The sequence below is a fragment of the Branchiostoma belcheri genome, unplaced genomic scaffold (genome assembly GCF_001625305.1).
Source record: "Branchiostoma belcheri isolate BF01 breed outbred unplaced genomic scaffold, Haploidv18h27 scaffold54, whole genome shotgun sequence".
Classification (NCBI taxonomy): domain Eukaryota; kingdom Metazoa; phylum Chordata; class Leptocardii; order Amphioxiformes; family Branchiostomatidae; genus Branchiostoma; species Branchiostoma belcheri.
This window is the reverse complement of record NW_017804176.1, coordinates 1,278,626-1,302,071: the sequence shown is the minus strand read 5'-3', so window position 1 is coordinate 1,302,071 and position 23,446 is coordinate 1,278,626. Positions and strand designations below refer to the sequence as shown.

The following is a 23,446-nucleotide window of genomic DNA, read 5'->3' as shown; positions in this document are numbered from 1 at the left end:
AATGACGGTTGTGTCTGCCTCTTTTTATATATCTTCATTGTGTGTAGACGTTGTTTTTCTTCTCTCTTATAGGTAAATCCGTGTGTTTTTTCTTCTCTCTTACAGGTTAAATCCGAACGATCAACGTTGTAACGCGCGATTGCCGCAAATCGGATGGTCTTGACGTCGTCGTAAATTCCTGGTCCCTGGAATGGTCCATGCATGCCTGTCGTAAAATCTCCTACTACCATTTCTCAAGTGGCGAAAGCGAGGTCAATGGCCGCTACCAGCAGCGACTTCGTCCGCCATGATGGGGGACGTGTTCGCGTTTTCATCACTCATACAGTCTTGTGCGCATGCGTCAGTCGTGTCCATGGGAACTCTGTTATCCTCTGCTATCGGTAACGCCGGCAGGACCAGGGATTTCTGTTTCCTACGAAAGAGAAAATAGAAACACACAATGATAAGCAGTGGGGCAAATTGCCTCTAATCTACATAGTCAAACTATCTGATTTTGACAGATGCATCTGTGTAAAAGGGATTGCAGAAAATATATGACATGTTACATGTAAGTATAGCGGTCCGCGTGAGGAGTCATGTCATCAGCATATAATGATATATGATAATATATGCAATGTTTTTGACCTAAAGAGTTAGTGAAATTGAAAAAAAAACAGAAACAACTGAAACAGCAGAATTATGGCTAACGCTGATAGAAAAGCCAACATTTGTCTTTTCCAAAGATTAATATTAGGACCAAGCGGTTTTACCAGCTACTCCAATGATGAGGTTTTGTCCCCAAGCATGGATTCTCTGCCGCTGAAGCTTGCATGAGGCTAGCAGAGAAGGAGGTGCAGAAAAAGAACGTGATGATGATGATAAAGATGATTTGAATGGTGATGGTGGCGAAGAAGTACTGAAGAATTGCAGAGTGAATAAAGTGATGAAAGGTAGAAGAGAGGAAAGTACAGTAATTTTTACTTACTTGACTGTATCAGCCTCTTCAGTATCTGATTTCCGCTTGCCCAGTATGTCAAAGTAAGAGTCAATCTGGAGGTCCAATGCCACGCGCGCATTGGTCAGCGACATCACGTGATGCACGATCTCCATGATCTGAGTGGCGGTGTCCTCTTTCAGGGCATGCAGCTCCGTCTCCAGTGCCCGGATGCTCTCCTCGTATTTGACGGTGTTTTCGTCCACAGCTTTCTCCGCCTCTTGAAGCTGCTTTGATAGACTCGAGTTCTGACCATAAAAAAAACATGGAAAATTTGACTATTGACGCTTAACACAGATCTACACATTTTATTAGCAAGGTAACTTGCAAAATAGCACGACAGGAAAACAGAAAATAAAACCATTTTGAAAGGGCGTTCGCTTGGATCGTTGAATGGTGAAAATATATGAAATTTATTGCTTTTATTCCTCGAATTAGTTAGTTTCTATGTCTTGGTGCAGATCTCTGTATCTTACCTGACTTCTTAGCATGTCTATCTCGTCTGACAGGTGCCCGACTAGCGTCTCGCTCTGCAGCAAGGCGTCTCGCGTTTCTGTAAGTGTCTCTGCGTCCTTCGCCGCCGCCGCTTTTGCTTCCTCCAACTGCAACACAAGAAATCGGAGATGTCACACCTCAGTGAAGCATTTCAGAGTTATTTAGAATTTCTTCTTTTATTCATTATTGTAAATCTTTCGTTGATCTTGTGCATATACGCCACTGTCAGTTTTTCCAAGATCATTTTGACCCCCCAATCTTTCTGTCAGTCTGTGGTTACACCATTTCCCCCTCACTTCCTGTGGCTCAACTGTATTCATTCGCGGACACACAGGCAAACATACAGAAAACACTAAAAACAAACCCACGGTAAAATATCATCAGAGCACGTTCATGTAAACATGTATACCTGTGTCCTGTACCACTGTTCCAACTCCTGCTTTGACATCCGGGCACTGTCCTCCTGCTGGACGGACATGCGCTGTAGCGTCTCTGTCAGCTCGACGTGATATTTCTGCACGCAGCTGCTCAGTTCCTCCATCTTCTTCTTCAGGGCGGCCTCGGCTTGTTTATCCTGGCAGAAATATTATCTTTCAGTTATTTCTACATCGTCTTGGAGCAAGCGTAAACGACCTACCTTCGCTAACCTACTAGTAGGTACCTACATAGTCCCTGGACTGACACAGGTCTACTACTACTACTACTACTTCTACTACTACTACAACTTCTACAGCTACTGCTACTACTACTACGTACAACTAGTGCTACTACGACAAGGCAGACGTTGAGCTGAGCTGAGATTGAGCGAGACTATTCTCTCGAACTATTTTGTATTTTTATACGTTTAAGTTACTTAACAACTCTTCCCAACTTAGTAATGTATTGAGTATTGCTTTAGTTAGAATGCTGCTTTTTGTTTTGTTTAGCTGGTGGCAAACTTACTTTTTCTGTGTCTAGCTCACTTTTCTGTCGTACATGAAAATGAAATGGAAAATGCGTTATGGCATGGCGAGGTATTAGCAAATTAGCAAAACATTTAAGAGTAGAAGCTGCCTATGCAAATTAGACACGACTGCATATGAGTACAATATTAGCGATGTTAGCAGTTATGCACGCTACTGATGCAACGTAAGGTTGTTTGTCTGCAACACATAAAGCGCAAAATTGTGAATGACAGGTATTGTACATGAAATGTGTTTTCTAACTTGCTGTGTTGTGTTGTTTTCTTTCTCTCTCTCTCTCTCTCTTGAGTCTTTGGCATGTCTGATACATATTGTATAATACATGAAGTATATGTTGCACGTACGAACCTTATATTACTGTTCAATCGTCGAGATAGATTCATTCGTCCATAAATGCATGTTCATGAGTTGCCCTTGTGATTCAATGTCAGCTATTGAACCTCATTAAATTTTTGCCAGCATGTTTCAGTAAATATTCTTAAATTTATATTTTGTTTCTAAGGGGTAATTTGTTTTATCACCTTTTCCTCTACCCTCAGTCGCATGAGCTGGCCCTCTTCTTGTTCCCGGGTCAGTCTTCTCTCCAGGTCATCTCGTTCCACCTTGAACTTGGCTAATTCCTGAGGAAGGATCGACGGAAGGAAATTCCAAGTTCAGGTATGTGCATATTTCTGAACTGCATATTTCAATAGTTTAAGGAATTGACCAGGCATAACGCACACGTAACACAAGCGCTCCAATGACATGCATGTTTACGTAGAGTATAAAGACATTTAATGAATTCCGATTGTGTTAATTTGATAACCTTTGGTCACAGTGCATTTCCTGAGACATAATATCTGCAAGTAGTTGACCCATAATACGCGTTGATTTATGAAGAGGTGAAGAAATTAGCAGCTACTAATTGTTTGTAGGTCATGGAGGTCGTGCGTGTCGCTGGAGGGTCTGTAAATAAGTGGGCGCATTTCACCATCTGTTTTTTCTCTCCCTGTCAAACAGGTTATTATGCATATGTTTACAGAAGGAAAACATTGTTTTTTGCTCTGTTTCCTCTTCTTCTCCTCCAAACAAATAAGGTCAACGTTTGTCACTATGGTAACTTGTGTTGGGTTACTAGTTCACCATGTTGCAATTTTATAACAGGAGGGATTTAGACTCCTGTCACGATACATGAATGTGTTAATCAGTAAGAATCAACAGAGCAGACCATATGCGAAGGTAAACATTATGCGTTTGCTTTGCAAATGTTACTTTTCTAGTTGCTACATGTAGCTATGTTTGAACTATCGTCTAGTGACTACCACGAGATTCGCTTAAAACATGCTACAGAGAAACCGCCCATATTACCAGTAAAGTCATAAACTTCCCCATATTACCAGTCAGAAATTAGTACAAAACACTATCAAAAAGTACAGGTTTTCATAGATAGCTGAACGCTTACCTGTCTTGTCCGAGAAAGGTCTTCTGCTATTTTTGCACGCATTTTAGACTCATCCTCCCATCTGAAATAACAAAAGATAAAAAAAGTTTAACAGGTGTCAAACGATGTCTCTGTTCTGTTTTGTGAGGTGGGGTTATTTTTGTATGCCACGAATTCTGCATCTATAATCACAAGGTCGGTTAGGCATGAATATGTGATAAATTACAGGATATTACGAAAGATGTGGAGTGTCACACTAGTCACAACAATTACTACGTCACTAGGCATTTGTTGTCCAAGTTGACCGTCCTTACTAATGCCGGACGTGACACATTGATGCTATTTGCGTGGGTTTGCTTGAATGTGCAGTCTGATTCAAATCACATACTAGTCGTTTACTATTCTTTGTACAGAAGATTAGATCTGCTGTGGTTTGTTAATCGTGCTGGTCGGAACTTCGTCTAGACAAACAGCCCTGCTCATTTGCACATTCCGAGACAAAACTCTTTCCGCCATTTTGTTTTTGGTTTTTAATAAACACCCAGAATCCCTTGAGAAAAAGCGCACGTTGGATTCCAAAATTGTCAAGAAAAGACGGAGGTAGGATATTTTCCTTGCACAAACACAGCTGACGGCCTACACGGGCCTACTTCACAACCCAATGAGAGTTTTTATCTCTTTGGAACGACGCCCTAAGGTCAAATACCACCAAGGTCACAGAGTCGTCACGTACCCCGAGGCGTAACAGTACACACGATTGGGTTTCTGCTAATTACCTGGCTATTCAAACGGTTCGTTGTGAGTGAGAAGTCACTATGGTCGGGTAACGAATAGAAACAGATGGTAAAACGTCAATTACTTGTTTTAATACACAGATAAGTTACCTGCGAACGCAAACAAATCAAGTTGGGCAATTTTCAACCCTTGCTTTGCCGAGAAATTTGTCAGAGACCTGAAGTACTCGGGATGTATGGATCGACACAAATAAGCCATGCATATCGTGGCTGAGAACTTTGACAAAGCAGCGACTTGTTTTGGGATCAGCAAATGATCTAAGGTTAAGAAAGCTTAGGCCACACAAGGATGCATGTCGTCATATTACGTGATTGACTTACCAACATCCAACTGTACAACTGTTTATCATGTAAAATGTCAGGACAGTACAGTTTCTAATGTCGAGGTAGGCGTACCGGAGTTTGGGGGAACGTACATGTGCCCATAGTATGTGAAAAGCGTAAGAATATTATAACATGGTGGGTCTAAACATGGTTTTAAACTTTTTCAGCGGAAAATGTACTTTTTTTCAGGCTAAATTGATGTTATGAATATTGTAAGGGACCTAAATTAAGGTTGTAATTTACAAAGGACAAAATACACTTTGTGGTAAGGGAAGATCATAACACCACCTTTCCAAATTGTTGCCATTTTTTAATGTCGACATCTGCTTGAGGGATCACGAACGATTCACCCCTAAGCGTTATGTCGCCGAGTGAAATATTCCAAACGCATTCCGAGAAGCCCACCCAGCCATGGTCCCATTGTTCCCACAAACCTTTGGTAGTTAGGCCATGTTGATTTGTTCATATGGATGACATCCGCGCGCGCATGAATTTTCGTCCGTTTCCAAAAAAAAAAGTTTTCGACCATACTGTAAATCGTACTAAGCTGCTGCAAAATGAACAAATATATACCGTAGATTGAAAAAATATTGGAAAACGACCCTTATGTCGCAGAATGCCAAAATCCATTCCAAAGGACAAGAAGAAAATGCGAAGGAATGAAAATGAAAAGTCTATTATTCACCATGCCAATAAAATAATCTAGTATGTTCAACCTTCATGACCACGTAGATTTCAAAATGAATTAAACTTTTTTTCCAAACTTTTTTATTCGCACGCTCGCATCCGTTTTGGGGTTCCCAGAGGATCTCATCCATATAATCAAATCAACATAGCCTTACCCATAATAGAGGGTTCCTACATAAGCGAGTTTGACTTCTTGAACTAACACGCCAATTGTCCCGTGTCAAAGTCAAGAGGCATATCAACAAGTAGATGCATGACTGCATACAAACTGACTAGAGATTGTTAGAAGCCTTTACAGCTGGTGACGATGAAATATATAGCTACTTGGCTCAAGTACAAACATGTACCAACTGCCAAAGCAACCCCTGAACGCGGCGGAATAATTTGAATAATGATAAATGGACGAGAGAACAACTTTAACCCCGTGTTTCTGGTAGCAATGACGATAAAGACCGACCCTTGGCTCTTGGCGTTCAGAGATTACCCTTGCTCAAATCGGTATGCGAAATATGTTCAACCCAAGTCTTCAACATTGTGCTTCATAACATGCAGTCATTTTGTGGATGCAAGATTGTGTGTGACATTCATGGTTCATGCATTACAATCAGACATCTTCACAGTACGCTAACACAGATCTGTTTTTCAAACTCAAACAATGCATATGTGTCAACAGTCAAGACGATTAAATATACATTTGTATTTAGGTCAAAGGTACAGTTAAGGTTTGGTTACTCGTCTCAACTAGCCATGCTATGAAAACGTGACCTAGAAACTACAGTGCTTCACTGTTCGGCTGTTCCTTTGAAAACATATGACACGGCATTGCAGCGACCTAGCTCTAGTGACACTTTCTCCTGACTCACAGGGCTTCTTCTGTTACGCGTTTCAAAATGGCACTGTGCAATCAAAATAAACAATCCACATATAACAAGCAAACAACGAAACCAAGCAGACGTAAACGGTGCAGACAACGATAGCGCAAACCATAGCCTATTATTTTTCAGTCTTTATGGAGAAAGGAGGTATGTAGTGATTATAGGGTTGGATGAGTCATATGCCTCTTAAGACGGCCAGGTGGGCAGGTAGCTCTAAGCGATGCCCGGCGCACCTACACATTAAGGCCAATAACCCGGGGGATGATGACCATGTTTGTCTCTGTCGAAGGTGTGTTCTGGAAATCTTTCCATCAAGTCTGAATGACTTCTGATCATCTCCCACACCTTCCTAATACAACCATCACTTAGTAGCCTCAGAACTTTTCACGCGTCTTTCAAACATGTTTTGCAAAAGCAAGAAAAGCTAGACAAAGTGACCTCGATGTGCAGAAAGGTGCATGATCTACACAACAGATGAACACAGACTTCGGTGAGGGTACTGGAAGGGCGAGAAAGTCGTTAGAGAGTCGCCTACATTCGGAGACGTTCGTCATTGTCCGGTATAACTCGTCCATCTTATGATTGACAAGTAATCTGATAATGATTACTGTAACACATGGTGTGTTTCTGACACAGTTACTAAGAGACGGGATATTCCGATACACCAAGAGAGTGTCCTTGGATTGAGCTTTGATGTTTTGTTTGGGACAAAATCATTATACATTCTACTTGGGGTAGACAAATAATGGACTCGTCCAAACCGATCTAAAGGTTCTTGTGGTCCCTTTGTTGGTAGTTTATTGGTTCCACCCATTCATCATTGTGCTTTACGATGCGATGATTCGCTTTTAAGTCGCCTAAAATCCCCCAGAGACCTCTACTTACTGCAACACTTTCTACTCTCTCTCTATAAAACCTTCGCCCTGTGTGTGTACACGGCAAGCTAGTCGGACAAATTTGCGGAGGTTAATAGTTCGTGCCCCGTACATGAGACACCCCTGGTCCGAATAAAGCAAAGAGAAGAAAAGGACTATTGTCTGCCGAAGACATCTTGCCCCCATGGTGTAACGATTTCTCAAAACACAGCGTCGCCAAGCGAACGATGTTAGAACGATGAAACCGGACAAACCGTGATAGGAATGTTTAACATTCGTCTAGTAACAGAAACAAAACATGGAATGAAAGTAAGCAATACTAAGATGGCGGCGATGATAAGTGTGTATTATTTTTCTTCACCCTATTAAATGGCGCGTGCCTCGGGCCTAGCCTGGGGAATTAACACTTGACTTGATGACTGTCAACAGATGCGTTAAATGAACTGTGCCTCTCCTTTGAACCTCGAGCTCCTTTCGTCAAATAGTTTGGAAAAAAAAAAAACACGCGAAATAATCAGTAATGTGGTAGCATGTTTCTTCTTTTAGCACAGTCTAGACGAAGTTCTTACGGTCTGAGGTATTATTTTTAACTCAATTATAGTCTGGCCTGCACGGTCGAGGGACGACCACCTGTCGACTGGCTGAAAGTGGCTGAGGGGAATTTGATATTTCTCGTCTGACAGCGAGACGTCCCGGCCTCACAGAGATAAAAGGTGGGCTCAGACAGCACCAAACATCGCAATCTGAGGAAAGGGGGGCATTTTTATTGGTGCACATCGCTGTCCTTCGTAAGTATTTGTCCGAACGGCACGTACGTACACAAACCGTGCACATCGGGTTACAACTGGGGTTGTCTTTGACAGACGCTGTCGTGACCTCTCATGACAAACCCGAGCACTTTGGAAATGAAAAAGACTCCCCAGCTGAAACTGGGACAGGCTACAATCCCCCCGAGCTGACAACGTAATGTCAGTTGTTCGATACTGTGTTTTCCCTGGCGCTATTGAACAGATCAATGCCCTAAAGGTATCAACAGAAAAGTAAGGGGCCAGTTTGGGGTCGCATGCTTAACCATTTCTTAGTAAACGTAAACATTACACACCTACGCGATCAAATTTACTTTAGTGAAGAGATAAAGTTAAATATTGACTTACTTTGCCTTGTATTCCTGGGCGTCCCTTCGTAGCCTGTCACACTCTTCAGAAAGGTGGGATTTTTCTCGTTCGAGGTCCTCCAGTGTCGGCGGGTTATCGGACGACTCGCTGCAAGTGGACCTCTTGTCGAAATTCAGCAGTTCGACCTCCATGTCTCTGAGATCGTGGCGAAGTTTCCTGTTTTCGGAGTCTAACTTCCTCTCGCTCTCAGCCTGCTCCGCGCACCGTTCGCGTAACTCCCTCATCTCCTTCTTCAGCTCAGCTCCCTTGGTGTCCCCCAGCTCCATGAGAGTGATCTGATCCTTCAGAAGTTTGTTCTGGTCCTCGAGAAAGTGTACTCTCTTGATGTAGGACATGAACCTCGTGTTGAGCTGCTTCATCTCGTACTTGGACTTGTCCGGCACTGACGACGACGACGACATGTCTTTCACGGAGTGTATCGAGCTCCAGCGGGTGAAGGCGGTGGACGGGCGGTGGTAGGAGCTCGATAGCCCCGAGTAGCTCACGCTGCGGCTGACGTAGGTCGAGGTCCTCTCGGCTGAGGTAGTGTTCGGCGGGGACATGCTCGGAGACATCGTTCGGGTGGGTGAGAGGATCTCACTGCTGCTGGAAGAGGAGGGACAGAAGCCGTTAATGTGAGGTGGATATGGTTGCGCTGCCGGGAAGTGTGAGTTGTTAGTAGGAGTGCGGATCATGTTGGGTGAAGGTGGGACGGCTTCTCTCATGACGAACTACCGCCGGTCTGTCCGCCGTGCGGTGATTAGGTAACACGGAGACAAAGTTTACCGCGCAGACGCAGTCGCCCCGGAATCCTGCCCGGCCGGACCCCCCTTCCCTATCACGGAGGTCATGACCCCTGAGGACGACAGCACACCTTGATGACGTCAGAGCCACAACACCTGGTTGGAATTGCGTGGGCATGGAGTGGGGGGGGGGTGTCTTACTCACATGTATGTAAACTATGTACATGTATTACTAAGCTCTTGGCCGACCTCTTAAGGTTTACTGTAACTGGTTGTAACGCTTGTTAAGTACCTTAACACCACTCGTTTATGTGCCTTAATAGATATGTTCTCTTTTCTGAAGCATGCCCTCCAAACACTGATAGGTGACCTTCCCTTCAGCGGTTTACTAGCAAACCGTTTAGTTCGAAGAGACATGTTTTGGCCAGATTTTATCTGTTAGAAAACTACGCCTTTGATTTATTGGCAATGACGTGTGCCAATTTCGTGAAGGAAATTCCTCGATCACTCAGGTGCATTTTGAAAGCTATAAACAAGAACGGCTGTCAAGATATAATCGTAGACAAATTCTAAACTTTTATAAAATATCACTGCGAATCAAACTTTTAGGCATGCGGTCCATTTCATCTTCTGACAATCGCCAACAACAGTATCGGGGTACTACGTCTACATCGTCTACATCCATTTACCTTTACTTCAATGCCGACAAATAAAACGACGTCACGGTATGAAGAGAAAACAGAAATAAAGTACTTGACCTTGTGCAGTAGTGCGTAGGCAAATGTCATCATTGTTTGGGTACTGTAAGCTTTGACGTACATGTATTTGTCGTGTCCCAGTCATGCCTCAAACCCGGGCTACGAACTTGTTGTTGGTTTGCGTTTTGGGGGTGGTGTTCTAAAAGTAAAACACCTGGTGTCCAGGTTACAGTATAGTGGAAATCCCCACTTCAATACCTTACTGCCCAGTTTCTGGGTTAACATCATGAAAAGGTGATAGTCACCTATTACATGTATCTCAATCCTATATATAGTATACCACAAGTGTGGTAAATCTCAATAAATTAATTAATGTTTGTCAATCTATGAAGGAAATGGCCACTTCTGTATGCACGTTGACTACAGTTGTAAGGTTCGGAGCTTTGACAAACTGCACAAACAAATAAACCCACAAATACTGCAGAATTCCCACACGCAGATTTTACCGCGAGTTCCATTGATGTTTACAGAAGAATAGGGAGTTAACGAAATATTTAGGTAATTACGATTAATCCAAGACAATACTACGCTATTAGGTGCATCAGCTCTAATGAGATAATTGCCCAATGATCAGGACCCTTAAAAGGATGATTCCATATCTAACCTCTCGTTACCTTATTCACCAAAACCTTTCTGTCCAATGTCCAATAATTAGTACCCTTAAAATGATGATTCCATATCTAACCAACCTCGCGTTACCTTATTCACCAAAACCTTTCCGTAAATATTGTCAGAAAAATCTCGCATTCCATTTCACACTCTTGTACCTATGACTTGTCAGTTTTATGTCAGCTTTTCTCGTTCTTATTGTACATTTACATGGACACATGTGTACCAGATTTGTACAGGTACGTTGAAAACGATCTAGGAATGGGCTCCCGAAATGAGTCAACAGCAGTGGCTTTTTATGAAGGAATCTGTTTGTCCACGTAAGAGCCCCCAGGCGCGCTTAGCGCAAATTGCACCATTGTCAACAGGAACAAAGCACCTGTTCATCATGAGGTCATTATTTAGAGCAGACTACGAGTCATCCTGCCCTGGGAGATACTAGGTTTGTCCAGTTGACCGAAAGTTAATCAAATTGGCCAATTAGGTTCACCCGGAGCACCAGTATGGCGAGGGTCGGCATAAAGGTTACGTTGTGACAGGATAAGCCCTTCATCCTAAGTGGGAGGGGGGCTTCAGCCAGGTAAAGTCGTCCAGTCTTACGGGTATTGCATGTGTGTAATATGTGGTTCCTGTTATGAGGAATGCTCTATTGTTGGTGGAGAATTCTTGAGACACGAGGATTTGTTGAGTTTCCCGCATTCACATGTGTTATCACGCGAACTAAGGTCCCAGATGCGGGGATTTTTTGGTGTCTCACGGCAATATCGAGATAAACTAGAAGGACCGGTTAAAATGTTTACAAATTGGACAAAACAACGTTAGATACAGGGCCGGATTTTGTAATACTGAACAGTACGTGTACATGGTTGTTTTTTTTGTTTGTTTCTGTGGCACTCAAATCCAGATGTACTGCTTCCTGAGTCTTATTTATCCGTTTTGTGGTTCCAAATATCCAAAATTTCTTCCGTACCATACTAGGCACATGTGCTTTGGCTTTGAAAAGTAATAAAAAGATATCAGGATAGGCCTCCTCTTGCACGTTCGTATCTATATATTAACTGTATGTTCTGATCCATAGCGTCATATTACATGTGACGCTCACGTGATATGATGTAATGTCTCTATCTCGACATTCCGTCTCACAGACGCAGCAATAAAACCCAGGGACTCTCCCATCTCGGAAACAACGCCCTTTGTTGCCACCAGAAAAATCGATATCCGAACAGTTATGGATGGAAATGCGCTGAAGGGTAATAAATCAAAAGTTAGAGCTTAAAGACGCTTTTCTCTGGAAAAAAATCATGGTGCATTACTGATTTGGTAGTTCTTTTGGTGTAATTGCATGACGCTACGGTGAAAACTAAATTGATTAACATTTGTTATATGGTGCGATAGAAAAAATTTCATACTTTTTTCATTACTATTAAGAATATAGCATGTGTTCTTTTGCAACCGTGTTGTGAAATACGTTTTGATCTCAGCATGTATCGATAAGTAATCAATATATCTATAAGAATACATGCAAATGTCAATGCATATGTAATATGGAACGTCATATATGCACTATATACTGATAAACATATAGCAAATCGATATATTTTGATATCGTTTGGTTCTATTCTATTGATTGCTTTTAATAGGAAATTATTATTGAGGGTTTTATGCAACATTCCGTTACATCAGTGAAACCACCAATAGAGATTAAATGGTCAATGTTGGTTTTGGATGGAATGACCTGCCAGAATTATGGGGTATTCAGGTTCCGGCCCGGTACGCCGTTGCCCATGGGCGTGATTTTATCATTTACCGCCCTGCGGTGCGCAGTCGACAGTGAACCGCAGCACAGAAAACCCTGCATCCGTATCATAACTGAGAGTACATAATTGGCTGATCCACAAGATGGGACGGGAAACGTTTTTATGCGTGTACTGCATTTGATGCAGAAAGATGGTGACAATAAGAGGTTGGGAAGCTCCCCATTTTGAAATGCACGCATCCTGCAATAAACCGATACCGCGTTATTTCTCTCTAGACAGTCGCAATCGGTTGGGATGATGATTACCGACGGAAAAAGATCTATTGGTTATTCATTGGTAGAAACACTAGATTGCAATCGTATTCGATTATATAATTATCAATACTGGGTCAGAAAAAATTAAAGCCAAAGAGAATTAGGTCGTGTGTGTTTTACGGCTCACAGACCAGTCATGTGTCACTCAGTATTACCATCATTGACGTACATTTCTCCTATGTGCATCTCCACAGGCTCAACCCCAATTTGGAAATAGTGCCCTGAATCCATTCATCTTCGTTTCCATCCACTAATATGTAGGTCACTGTATAACGAACAGGTAGAGTACATGGTCTCATCTTTCGTGCAACCAATGAGACCTCTTTCTTTATTGACCGAAAATCCGTAACACTATCAACGTATCCTGGCGCGCGAGTAACCATAACTCATTAAATGTCGACACATTAAGTACAAGGCTATTCGTTTGCCAAAAGCCCATGTGATGTTAGTTGAGACGGAGGCAATGCAGAGAATCTGGTCGTTCGAAAGCAATAAACAGTGGAGATAATGGCAGGGAGAGGGTGACTTCAGGGCCAGTTCGCTGAGAATAAGATGGATGATCATGACCAGGCAATCTGGTATTCGTGATGCAGAAACTTTCAAATGTATTTCCAACGGGAACCTACTCTGCCATTACATTATTCAGCAGCCCTTGCACTTGCATGTAAAACTGTCATCGCCAGTCATCGAAATTGCATCGAAAGACCTGCTGATCTTATTTTTTAAAATAAATATTTCACGGAAACAAAATTACGTGAATTGTTGGCGCGAAGACGTGGTAGAATCGCAGCTCTTTTATGGGTGATGATTTGACGATTGCCCATAAATAATGAATCGCGCGATTTTGTGGCTTTGGCGATCGGCCTTCTAACACCTGACGGGAATACAGATTACCTGATAGATTATATGACACTTGTTTATATGGACAGGTATAAAAATGCTACGAACGACGAACAGGCTAGATGTAACCTTTAGAAAATGGGCTCTATAACAGATGGTGCAACGAGATGGGTAAAATGGACCCGCATTCACCCAGTACAAATATACTTACAAGCGCGGTCATTCCATGATAGCCAACCGCAATCATGGCGACTTTATACATAAGCCTTTATCTGGCTGTAATGGCGCTATCAGACCGAAATGTCTCTTTCCATAGGGTCAGATACTATTCAAGGTGAGTAGGGTTTTAGTCATCTTCCTCCATCAACTTCCTACATCAAAGGATGATCATGTTTTTCTTACGCGTATGGTACGCATAACAAAACTGGGTTCCGTTGACTGAGTGGTAGCAATTTATTCCAGTGTAGCAGTTTGTAAGTCATCTAGTGTTACTGCATGCAAAACTGAATTAAAACAACAGCAAGTGCCTTTCCAAATAGGAGCATTAAATTACTGGCCACAAGAGAGAGTGAGAGAGTGTGATGATAAAATTTGCCTTTTAGATGATAAATGGATTATGTGTCGCCCAAGTGGAAATACCAAATAAGGAAATGAGGCCCAGTGGAACTGTGTGTGTCATGTTGTTCTTTAGAATATTCAATCAACATATGGCACTCTTAGGTAACGTTCCCTCGCGACCATCTTTAAATATACCACGTGACAAAGAGGATACTGTTTTATGTTGCTCGGAGGATGAACCGTCAAGTGTACTGTAGTTGTATCTCCTCCTGGGGCGTCAGCTAAGCCTCTAGCGGTTTCTACGCCTGGTGTTTCAAGCTGCGATGCACTTGTCTTAAGTCAGAGGTTTTATTACTCTGTGCTAGTACAGTCGGCGTCATGGTATAAATCATATGCACGTTCCTATCTGGTAGGCCAAGCATGTCTCATCATGTTTCCGTGATTCAATGAAGATTCTGGTGTGATCGGATCTGCGTCCCCTCTATTACATTTTCATATATATACTTTCAATGGAATCATAATCACTGTATAAGTATGTTCTTGGAAAAGTCATTTCAGCAGAAGCATACCAGATAAGGCTCTTTTAGATATCATTTTTAAGCACCCACTGAATCCGCTTTAAAGAAAAAAAACACGATGATATTTTGAACATTCATGGTAATTTGAAATATATTAGCAACTCACTGACATGTCACAGAAATGGTAGTCCTGCTCCCGAATACCTACTCCTATTATAAATGACTATGGAATAATCTTTCATCTCCCTTTCTGCTGTTATATACATGTATGTTTAGATAAGGAACCCTGCTAGATGACTGCACTGTCACCTGCGGCAATACATGCATGTACATGGTGCTGAATGATAGATGGCAAGCGCAAGACACCAGCAGGTATCCATTGTGAAGGGCGAAGATGTCACACAGTATTACACGGCGGAAAATCGTTCTATATAATGGTCAGATCGATTGGAATGACGTTACTTCGGGACAAAAACGGAATACGTGTGATGAATAGGTTGGAAAAGAACTGTGACGTGGTAGTCACCGGAGGCACTATATTGTATTTGTGCTTGATACGAATTTACAGCGACTTGCGGAGCATTGAATTATGACAGAAACAAAGGATAGACAATAGAAACAGAAGAGCAGGTGATCACTACTGTGTGTGGTACCTGGAGACGGGAGAGGGCGGCTCGCAGGGTGGGAGGGGTAGGGAACACGGCACACGCTGCAGGCGTGCGCGCCTGCCAACCGGGTCCGGATACGGCCCACGCAACCGACGACATGACGACGTGCTCATCTTTCCTTGCTGACCAAAACAGAGCAGTCTGGCGGAAAGTTTGACGGTCATTGTCATTCAAGGACCGTCCGCCGTGGCGCAGAGATCCCTGTGCGGTGCTGGGTGGGGAGGGAAGATGGCGGACCCCTCTACCATAGATGGGAAAATTCGCGAACTTCCGAGCTCCTTCAACGTGGATTTCCTCACAACTGCACACAGGTATTCCGTACTGGCGTTACAACAATCCCGACAAAGGCAGGTACCGCGGAAAAGTCGTTACATATTGGAAACCGGGCCAGGAGGCCTGCAGGGCAGCGGCACCTCCCATCGTCGCCATGTCAGGTGCAACGAAAGTACTTAAGACCATCAAACAGCTAAATCCGATGAAACAACCTCTCCAACATCGCGTTCAACACTGCTGGTACGTCCAAGACCTTTTCCAGCGTCGCCACACGGGGTTCCTCCTCCTCCCTGCTCCCTCCATGAGCGGATGACGTAGTCTGACCGTCCCGCGGCTCCCGGAGCCGCTAAGAAAAATGGCGACGTAATGCAGGGTGCTGACCCGATCCAGCGGCGCCGGCCTGCCAGCTCCAATAATTCGTCTGCCCGATAAATCCGTTACAATCGATAGCGCACGCGACGCAGGGGGAATAAACCCCCTGCAACCGGACTGACACTGCACGCCCGGACGGGACAGAGCAATAACAACAAAAGTCCGCCCCTCCCCCTTTTCCGAGAAAGCCAATGCGAACAATTTATGATGACGTACCCCATCCATGACACACAAGCATACGCAAAGGATGCTTTGCACACCGTCATTGCCAAAAGCCAGTACGTATTTTACATACTGCTTGGAAGAATGCCGGATATTGGAAATCGCTTGACACAAGATATGAAGAATCTTCGCTTATTCTTGGGGCAGATATCTTTCTGCGATACGTGTAATGTAGACAAGATTATGCGAAGCACGTGAAGACTTTACCACATTCTTATCAGATCTATGAGCGAAGACCTCCATCATACTGCCAAAGTATTCTTCATAGTTAATATATAGTGTACAGCAAACATACCAGGGCTGGCCAACTCATATCAACGCGCTCTTTCAGGTGCGATTGTTGTTAAATTAAGAATATGTATTGATTTTGTACTATTTAAAAGAGGCAAAGTGTTCATCAGATGAATGCGCTCTCTGGGATAGTATATAGGTGTGTGTGTGTGTGTGTGTGTGTGTGTGTGTGTGTGTGTGTGTGTGTGTGTGTGTGTGTTGTGTGTGTGTGTGTGTTGTGTGTGTGTGTGTGTGTGTGTGTGTGTGTGTATGTGCAAGTATATATATAAAACACTACAGAAAATCTATAAGACATAGAAATCGATCCACTGTAGGATCCACAACTTCTTAACAGTTCAAAGAAGACCCGATGGCGACCTGCCCTCACACAAGGGTCCAGGAACAATAGTCAGGTTTGCGGTGGACATTAACGGTTTGTCAGGAATGGTACGAATAGCTCTCACGGGGCAGCGTTAAGGCCATAACCGGGAAGACATATCGTTCGCTGGTAGTATAACCTGCCTTAGCCACATGTGACACAGTAGCTTACTGCTGATGTCCGTGTTGATAACCCAGGAGAGAATGTGATGACATTTTGCGGGTTTTCTCGAACAAAGAGAAAGCCAAGGTCGGTGTAAAACTGGTAATGTGATTATCCCGGACTGGATTTACGGCTTGGGGCGGAACATGGCTGCCGCCCCGTCGTGTTTTTCAGATTACATCTTTTAGATTTTATGTATTTCTCGATACCCATGTCATCGAGTGGTGTATATACATTACCTTGACGTGGCCTTCACGTGCTACTATTGTATCGGCAGTATTAAAGTAATGTTATACGGTGATTTTGGATAGGTTTACCTGGTGGAATGATGGTAGAGACCAGAGACAAGGCAATAGGGCCAAGGCAACGGGACCAGACGCGGCTCCAGATCAGCGGGCTATTCATAGATACATAATTGAATCATCTGCCTTTTCCGTCCCGAGCGGATAAGGTCAGGCTGAGATAGCACGAAGGGACCTGTTTTATATATTCATGTTTGTGAGGAGCTCTTGAAAATGCATTTTGAATGCAGTTTGCTGGTACCTCTACCTTCGGTGAATGAGATTTCGGAAGAGATTGTAAATGAGCTGCCATGATCTTCTATGGGCAGGGTCTGGCCTGGATAAGCTATTCGGTTATGGCATAAATCTGTATTCAGATCAGAGTCCAGGTACATGTCTGCAGGTTATTTTTACTGCAAATAGCTCTGATCATCCATTGTCACAGAGTCTTGAACGGTACATTTTCAACTATTTTACATGTAAATGTGTATGTAATATTCAATTATGTAGGCACAAAGCATCCTTCTTATGGTTACATGGGGTTCATTGTAGTTTTTAGACAAATTGCTGTAGTCTCGAAATAGTGTGACAATATCAAAGGCAATGATGTCAGCCATCTTCTCCAGTTCAGTGCAACCTGAAAACGGCAGAATGGCATCAACGGCACATCAAAACGCAACAAATCGATGGAACAGTGTCGCGTTGATTATATGCTACGTTACACATTGCACGGGCAAGACTCTGTATTTTGTCTTGGGTGAGGCATACTGTTTGCCATCAAGGTGTGCCTGCATTTTAAGCTTTCTCTGTTGTAGTTAGTGGTTCAGTGCGTTTTGTTGCGCTCAGGTCATGACCGTGACCTCCACATGTATATTTGATATTTGACCTTCTCAATGGAAATTGCGGCCGTCAGAAGCGGCTTTCCGTAACCTCCAGTATTATCACACCACGTCAGCTCGGAAACATCTGGGCGACGGGAAACGGGTGGGCTGATGACGGATGCCTGAACAGACAAAACTTTTAATGGACTTGGAGCCAATCTTACATCGCGATATCTATTGAAAATCAGCGGTAACATTAAGCTTGCGATGTGGTTGTAAATTCCTTTACCGTATCTCCTCAGGCGTGCTATACCGTTCCACATCGAGCGGGAAAAAAAGACATAAACCCAATTACAGGCACGTTTGCACGGAGCAGGCGCAGGAGGAATGTTAATAAAATTGCCGGGTAAGATGAATGTACGCGCCGTGCATACAAATTAACCCGGCCCGATCGCTTCCGACAGATAATCAATACGTAATATCTTCTGAGAAACAACTTGCATATTCTATCGATTGGATTTGGTGTCCATGAAAATGATACGTTACTATGGAAACATACACTTTTTTTACGATTGTAACGATTCTTGTTATCTGAAATTATACACAGAATTTAATGTTGAATGTTCCCTAGATTAATAGTTTATTCTTTACAGACCGGTCCTTGAATTAGCCAGTATCGACTTTTTGGACACAATGGTATAGAGCCAACGAAGCATGCACTGTACCCAAGGTAAAACGTGACAGGCCATTTATGTTTGAAAAGGGGGAGGGGGGCAAATCGACAGGCAGCTGTAAATCTTACTATATTAGTCGTATATGCCTTGTAATCTATTTCGTTTTAATTACAGTAGCTAATTTGATACTTATAACATTGGTTAAAACGTTACACGTGATTTCATGCCAGCAATATTCTTTTGAAACGTGCCAGGCTGCACGGCATCTTTTGCCAAAATCAGTACGTGGAAACATGACAATCAGATTTCCATGTCTTTCCCACGAGCCACAGGAACGGTACAGCCAACTATTTCAGATATAACGTTACATTCATGGCAGCTACTTCAGCTATGATTTAATAGGCAAGCCTACCTGTAGGTAGATTGTCCGGCGTCCACAATAGAGTCTCGTTTGAGCATGAAATGTACTGATGACGCATTGTCCGTGACTTCGGGCTCCAAAATTGGCAATGAGCTGCCGGACTCAATTCAATACTCTAGCGACGAAGGCATGGGCGTGGGAACGACAGTGTTGGGTAGTGTAGCTCAGCCAATGGTTAATAACATTCACAAAGGGTGAGGCTACCGAAGGGAAAGGAAGAGGGACCCAAAACAAAATAGTCAAACTGTTTTTCCAGACATTTCTGAACAGATCTGAGTACTAGTATTTTGTGCATTGGTCAGAGCACCAGACGTGCTATTAAATGTATGAATAAAGCTGTAGCAAAAAGCCATCGTTGGTGAGACTAAGTTTTCAGTCTTCCCTGTGACGATGCTTCATTCAACTGACAAAAAGTTACAGCTGGTACAGTCTCAAGTTCGTGACCTCACATGGAAGAACAAAGCACCAGGCCACATGATTACATGTTACTACAGCAGCAGCTGATGAGGAGATTGCCTTACCAGCTCGGGTCGGTACCCGCTCGTAGCTAGCGTACACCGGGCTTCGGAGGCGGCTGGAAAGAGTAGAAATCGGCCAAATAGAGCGATAACATGCCAGGGTAGTTGGTCCGCTAGAGAGTACAGATTGAAGCTTAGAAGCTCCGGTCGCCAACCCTAGCATGCTATCCCAGTTGATCAGAAAATACCCCCCCCCCCAAAAAAAAAGAACAGAAAATACCCCACCCACCACCCAAAAAAGAAGGACAGGTCCGGGACGCCTGCAAAGGGGGCTAACCGGCTCGCGCGTCACTCCTCCCGCGGGAGAAGACTCATGCAGCCCGGCACGAGAGGCACGGCGAGGCACGGGGCACACTTAGCCGTATTGGGGCAATAGGAAATGACTTAGCGAGTGTCTTAAATTCAAGAAGGCGGATCGGATTGTAGACCCATCATTCATGATGAGTCTACAGTACAAGGTACAATGTTCATGGTTGGGCCCAATGGAGTTTGCTACAGAAACGGCGTGTTTTGTCATTACAAAAACATTGCATGGAAATCCCAGTATATACCCAACATGGTTGTACAGTTACCAACAGATGGTGGAGCAATGTAAATATATATAAGACGTTAGAAACTGCAACAAACACTGTACAAGTATGTAGTACTTGTATTTGTTAAGTAGATTTGTTTCTTAGAATTATTAGCAGAATATGCCAGGGATGTATCTTATACGATTGTTGAGCAATAAAATTGTTATCATATAGAGAAGTCCTATGCATGATTCACGGAAATATTGTGAAACAAATGAATATAAAATTTGTGCAAACACACAGTTATCTGCTGTTTTGATGATATCGCAAAAAAACAACAGCAGATGGCAACACCATATTGACACGCGAAAATATCACGTTGGATAAACATCTAAACCTGCCAACTGGCATGTACCACATGTAATGCCGTGTGAGAACAATGTCTAGAAAAGTAACTACACCTAGTGTGTTAACGCTCTCCCTTGTCACACGCCAACCTTTATTTGTAGTACTACACGTTGTACGATATATCAATTTGGCTGAGGCAGTTGCAACCAGTGCGTGCCGTACGTGTGTTATCAAAACAAATCCGCGGGACAAAATTACCTATTAAAAGAGACATGCGAATCATGACAGCTGTCAGTGCACAGTTCTTACAACTTCAGCTGCATATGACGGATTTCAAAAGCACATTCAGCATTGTACTTTCTAAATGTCCTTCAAACCCTTTTCACTTCACGTCTCCTGAAGATTAGTTGGCGATGTTCTGCAATATTTCACTCGCAGCTATGCGTACAATAGCCTCAGTGATATTTCACAGCTATAACTCGGCTGGAGATAATGGCTCGCATTGTCCCGGTGCTATAACTCGTGCTTACGCGCGGCGGAGTCGGGCGGTTCTGCACGGCTCACGTCGCCGGAGAGATTACGCCGTCTCCGCGCCGTTTGTTTAAGTCACAGACGGTTGGAGATCGCCCACATAACGCATGTCGCGGATAGGGAAAACCGACAGGAATATGTGGAGATGATCTGAATGGATGGTATAGTCTAAATGTGCAGCTGTTCAAGCTCAGACCGAGAGCGGCGCGCTGGCGTTCTCCCCACCGGTCAAGCCAGATACATGATCCTGCCAAATACATGACTCTTACACTACTTGGGGGTTTCCGATATACCTGAGACCAGGGGCGGGAGGGGTTTGGTCGTGATGTGGGAGACAAACCCATAACCACAATCTAACCCTAACCCTAGCCCTGAACAATGATTACAACTCTAAACCTAACCCCATCCATAACTCTAATACCAACCCTAACCCTAACCCTAACCATAACCCTAGCCCTAAACACCTGACCTCTCACGTATGTGGCAGCTCACGGATTTGGTCCACACCGGAACCGTCTGCCCATATTCCCTGCACGTGCCGCGCCATTCAGAGTTATTACTTCATCACAGGGAAAATTCATTATCAATTGTTAATGCCCGTGATGTTATGAATACTAATATTTTGTGACCAGTCGTTCACTGTAGAGGGGACAATTCTTTATAGTGGGATTTTGGCTTAATGACGTGTATAGATTGTGTTAGGATTTATGGTTTGTATTATTATTGAGGAAAGCTACAGGTGAGTCATAAAACATGTTTCGGCAAAGACATCATATTCATAGCAGACAGTGTAAATCAACGGCAAGTTACATACATAAATACATACATACATACATACCATACATACATAGTATTACATACATACATCTTGTCCAGATAAAGAGGCATTGCCTATAAACTACATACATATACTATAGTAGTAGTTTGTTGATGTCAGAATGTGTGCTATTCAGTGCAATGTATTGTTATCAACAAAAAAATCAATCATTATTGGATGTGGAATATGTGTTACCATGGCAACACGTTCTCACCTGACTGACGGCGAGCACCTGGGCTGGCGCTTGCTCACGCGATGGCGGAAGAAGCCGCTCTCCTCCCAGAACCGGCGCGCCTTCCTCGTATACGCGGCCACAAATTCTCGTCCCCATTTACATCGGTTTGTCGTATCCTCGGCCACAAATCGGGGGGTACGTTCACTGTCACTCTGGAGCATGTCCTTCTCGTGTCGGTCTCGTGTGATCTGTGGATGCGCAAAACATTAATATTCTCTTATTCCTCTTCGCTTCCAGTCACGGATAGGAAGATAAGATAAGGACACAGAATGGAAGTAGAGTATTCTCTCATTTATGCACTAGACTGTATCATCCAGGAATTACATAAAGATTACCTAGTTAAAATCCCAGTTGCTTCAATGCAATTATGTAAATAGTAAAAAAATGACAAATAAGCAACTGTTTTTAAGACAAAATATTGAAGACTCATAGGATGTATTGGTACTGTTGTATTGACTAGTTTGGTATTCTCTGTTCCATGTATGTTGAACAGTTACCGCCTGTAGCCCCTGATGAAGATAACAGGAGTAAGTATGGAAAAAGGCAACTCTGAGCTGCGGATCAGTTCATTAGCAGGCGGGGGATGGTTTCTCTGAGGGGGCAGCTTAGACAAGACGGCACGGGTCAGCTCAAACACTTAACCAGATGTAGAGCCTGTAATTGTTGTCATTCATCCGACCGCATCGTAACTAGCAGATCCGACCAAGAAGGTTGATCCGACTCATGAGTCGTTTGTTAAACATTTCAGAATGACCTCGGTGATGAGGTCACGTTTTGATACATACAGCAACATGCTTTTAGAAGATTTACGTGACGAGTGTCTGCAGTTACTTGGTAAGAACGTTAAGCAACCAGTTCAGTAATTATCTTGAGTATAGATTATTAAAAAAAGCTTTTGTCTGACCATACTAACACATTCTATATTCACGCACAGCATTTTTTCTTGTTATTCAAAATTCTTGACAATTGAGTGGAATCTACTGAAACGGAATCTTACTTCATGCTGATCGAAGCCAAGCCAAAAAGAAGAAACGTACAGACAGTACGTGGGCTTTTTCTCCAAAATTGAATGCTGTGTTCTCATTCCATGTTGACGTTCTCATCTCTGGATCTATAGAGCAATCGTGAGATCTCACCAGCATATGCCGTTTGCCTTTTCTATGTGACTTCCCTATACCACAGACCCATTGTTGTTGGACGTGACCTGAATGGTAGTTCCGCAAACATGGCTGTGAGATATTGAGGGGTGCTATGAATGATGCCGAGACATCCATCTAAAGCCAGAG

At 43.2% G+C, this 23,446-nt stretch overlaps 1 protein-coding gene across 6 annotated transcripts; it reads right to left on the bottom strand.

Annotated features, from left to right (window-relative positions):
• Positions 1-6: 6 nt before the first annotated feature.
• On the bottom strand, positions 7-22,340 carry LOC109481120 (glial fibrillary acidic protein-like). Of its 6 annotated transcripts, none has more exons than XM_019783608.1 (9): positions 22,140-22,340; positions 8,560-9,165; positions 3,872-3,932; positions 2,952-3,050; positions 2,411-2,434; positions 1,878-2,042; positions 1,450-1,575; positions 965-1,221; positions 7-412 (listed from the first exon to the last, which is right to left on the bottom strand). In XM_019783608.1, the coding sequence occupies exons 1-9, from the start codon at positions 22,319-22,321 to the stop codon at positions 253-255; spliced, it is 1,680 nt and encodes a 559-aa protein (XP_019639167.1). In that variant the 5' UTR covers positions 22,322-22,340; the 3' UTR covers positions 7-252. The 6 variants fall into 6 exon arrangements, with proteins under 6 accessions (XP_019639167.1, XP_019639169.1, XP_019639172.1 ...); XM_019783610.1 differs by having other exon boundaries at positions 8,560-9,162; XM_019783613.1 differs by lacking the exon at positions 22,140-22,340 and adding an exon at positions 19,191-19,284 and having other exon boundaries at positions 8,560-9,162.
• Positions 22,341-23,446: the final 1,106 nt, after the last annotated feature.

What these genes read in the sequence shown, in the direction of transcription:
- LOC109481120 (XM_019783607.1), bottom strand. Translation starts at nt 15,494, where the DNA reads ATGACAATGACCGTCAAACTTTCCGCCAGACTGCTCTGTTTTGGTCAG. An exon ending in ACCTTTCTCGGACAAGACAG is followed by an intron (nt 3,051 to 3,871) that starts GTAAGCGTTCAG and finishes ATCCTTCCTCAG; the next exon opens with GAATTAGCCAAGTTCAAGGT. An exon ending in GAAGAGGCTGATACAGTCAA is followed by an intron (nt 413 to 964) that starts GTAAGTAAAAAT and finishes TCTCTTTCGTAG; the next exon opens with GAAACAGAAATCCCTGGTCC.